The 1932-nt window shown below is 40.3% G+C and overlaps 1 protein-coding gene across 1 annotated transcript; it reads left to right on the forward strand.

Annotated features, from left to right (window-relative positions):
- The first annotated feature begins 229 nt into the window (after positions 1-229).
- LOC117524702 (claudin-10-like) lies at positions 230-1471 on the forward strand. Its single transcript, XM_034186518.1, has 5 exons — positions 230-563; positions 638-826; positions 858-912; positions 1004-1111; positions 1207-1471. Exons 1-5 carry the CDS (start codon positions 332-334, stop codon positions 1397-1399), a joined length of 777 nt encoding a protein of 258 aa, XP_034042409.1. The 5' UTR covers positions 230-331; the 3' UTR covers positions 1400-1471.
- Positions 1472-1932: the final 461 nt, after the last annotated feature.

Below are 1932 nucleotides of genomic sequence, written 5' to 3' on the forward strand. Positions count from 1 at the left end.
GTAAACTTATTTATTTTTTATTGTTGCAAATATGGACAGACTGATGGTAAGTTGAAATGCGTAATAGCAAAAACTGACATTACCATGTTTATGTCAATCTGAAGTCAAACATACACAACACTGAGGTACCAGGAGTTAAAGTGTACACAAAACTCAGCTCATGCTGGTAGATTACTGCGCACTTTAGCAATAACAAACAAAAGGGACCTTCACAGAACAGTGTGTGTGTCTGTCTGAGGTGGGGCTGTCGTACGTACGGCTCTCCATCACTCTTGGTGCCACTGGTTGGATTTCTCTCTGCTCAGTCTCACGGTTGGACTTTGAAGCCAACATGAGTTACAGGACCGTGGTGATGTACATGGAGATCAGTTGCTTTGTAGTCTGTGTATGCGGATGGATCCTGGTCTGTTCCACCATGCCCACAGAAATCTGGACTTGGTCTGAAGTAGACAGTCGAGTTCTGACCACTTCTAACTACTTCTCCAACTTGTGGAAGGACTGCATATCGGATTCTACTGGGATATCGGACTGCAAGGGAATTCCGTCAATGCTCGCCCTGAGCTGTGAGTACTTTCCTAAAAAGGCATGTGTGCATCTTGACATGAACACTCAGAACTGTTCTGTTGCTCTCAAACAGGGGACATTCACATGTGCCGTGCCCTCATTATCATCTCGATTATCCTGGCTTTCTTTGGATCCATTCTGGTTTTAGTGGGAATGAAGTGCACAAAGATCGGAGGATCGGAAATTGCAAATGCAAGAATAACCTTTGCAGGGGGGATGAACTACTTTATCGGAGGTAAAAGTCAGTCGAAGAAATCACAATGTAACAATATATGTGATTAAATGAAACTTTGACTATGGAAATAAAGTTAGAGCAGAATTTCAGGATCCTTCCTTCAGAGCCAAGAAGTACGTAACAATTTTTAGTGTCACTGAATGGGTCTCACACATACATTTAGCAGAATAAAGTTGTGCATTAATGTATTCTATTTCCTGTCAGGTTTGAAATAGGTGTTGGTGTGTTTATTGGCTGGGGAGGCTCCACCTTACTTGTTGTTGGAGGTCTTATTTACAGTATTTTTGCAGGAAGAGAAGGGTACCAATCAAGGTAAAGTGTGGAAATGATTGTTTTATTTTTAAAACAGTTCTGACTTTTACCCATGTCTTAAAAAAACAACGCAATTTCTTTACTGAATGTTGCAGCTCCAAAACCAAAGGACTGCCGTTGTACCAGATGCCTAATGCCTACGCAGCTGCTCCAGCTAAACAGAGCCTCATATATTCTGCTCTCACAAGCGTAAGTGAGAGCAAAAAATCAAGGAGCACCAGCAGTGCCAGCAGCTTCTCAGAAATCAGCAGGAGCACCAAGACCACAGCAACAAATGCAAACGTGTGACCATGTTTCTGACGTGGACTCTTTTCTGATTTTCTGTAGTTCGTTCATGCATTCATATTCTATACCCATTTATTCCACTAAAAGGTCATAGAGGTTGGGGGTGGGGGGGCAGTGATGGAGCCTATTCCAGCAGCCTTCTCTATGGTTCAGTTATATTTATAGTATCCATATTTACAAAAGGCTGTTTTCTGTGTGAGCATATACTGCTTTTTTTTTTTTTTTTTTTTTTGCATACCAAAGAATATAATGGCTTTTATTTTTAGTGTGTGTCATGTTATTGATATTATCGTTTATTTATGGATACGATGATGTGTATCTTCTATGATGTAAAAACACTTTGAAATGTACATCTGGCACCAGAAAGTACTCTACAATAATGTTTATTATTATTATTATTATTATTATTATTATTTTATCAATGGGCAGAGTGGTGATTTAGAGCACTGTTGCTTCACAGCAAGAAGGTACCAGGTTTGCTTCTGTCCTGGTCCTTTCAGAGTGGAGTTTGCATGAGTTTTCATAGGTTCCCTCTG

Source organism: Thalassophryne amazonica, chromosome 14, assembly GCF_902500255.1.
Source record: "Thalassophryne amazonica chromosome 14, fThaAma1.1, whole genome shotgun sequence".
NCBI classification, from domain to species: Eukaryota; Metazoa; Chordata; class Actinopteri; order Batrachoidiformes; family Batrachoididae; genus Thalassophryne; species Thalassophryne amazonica.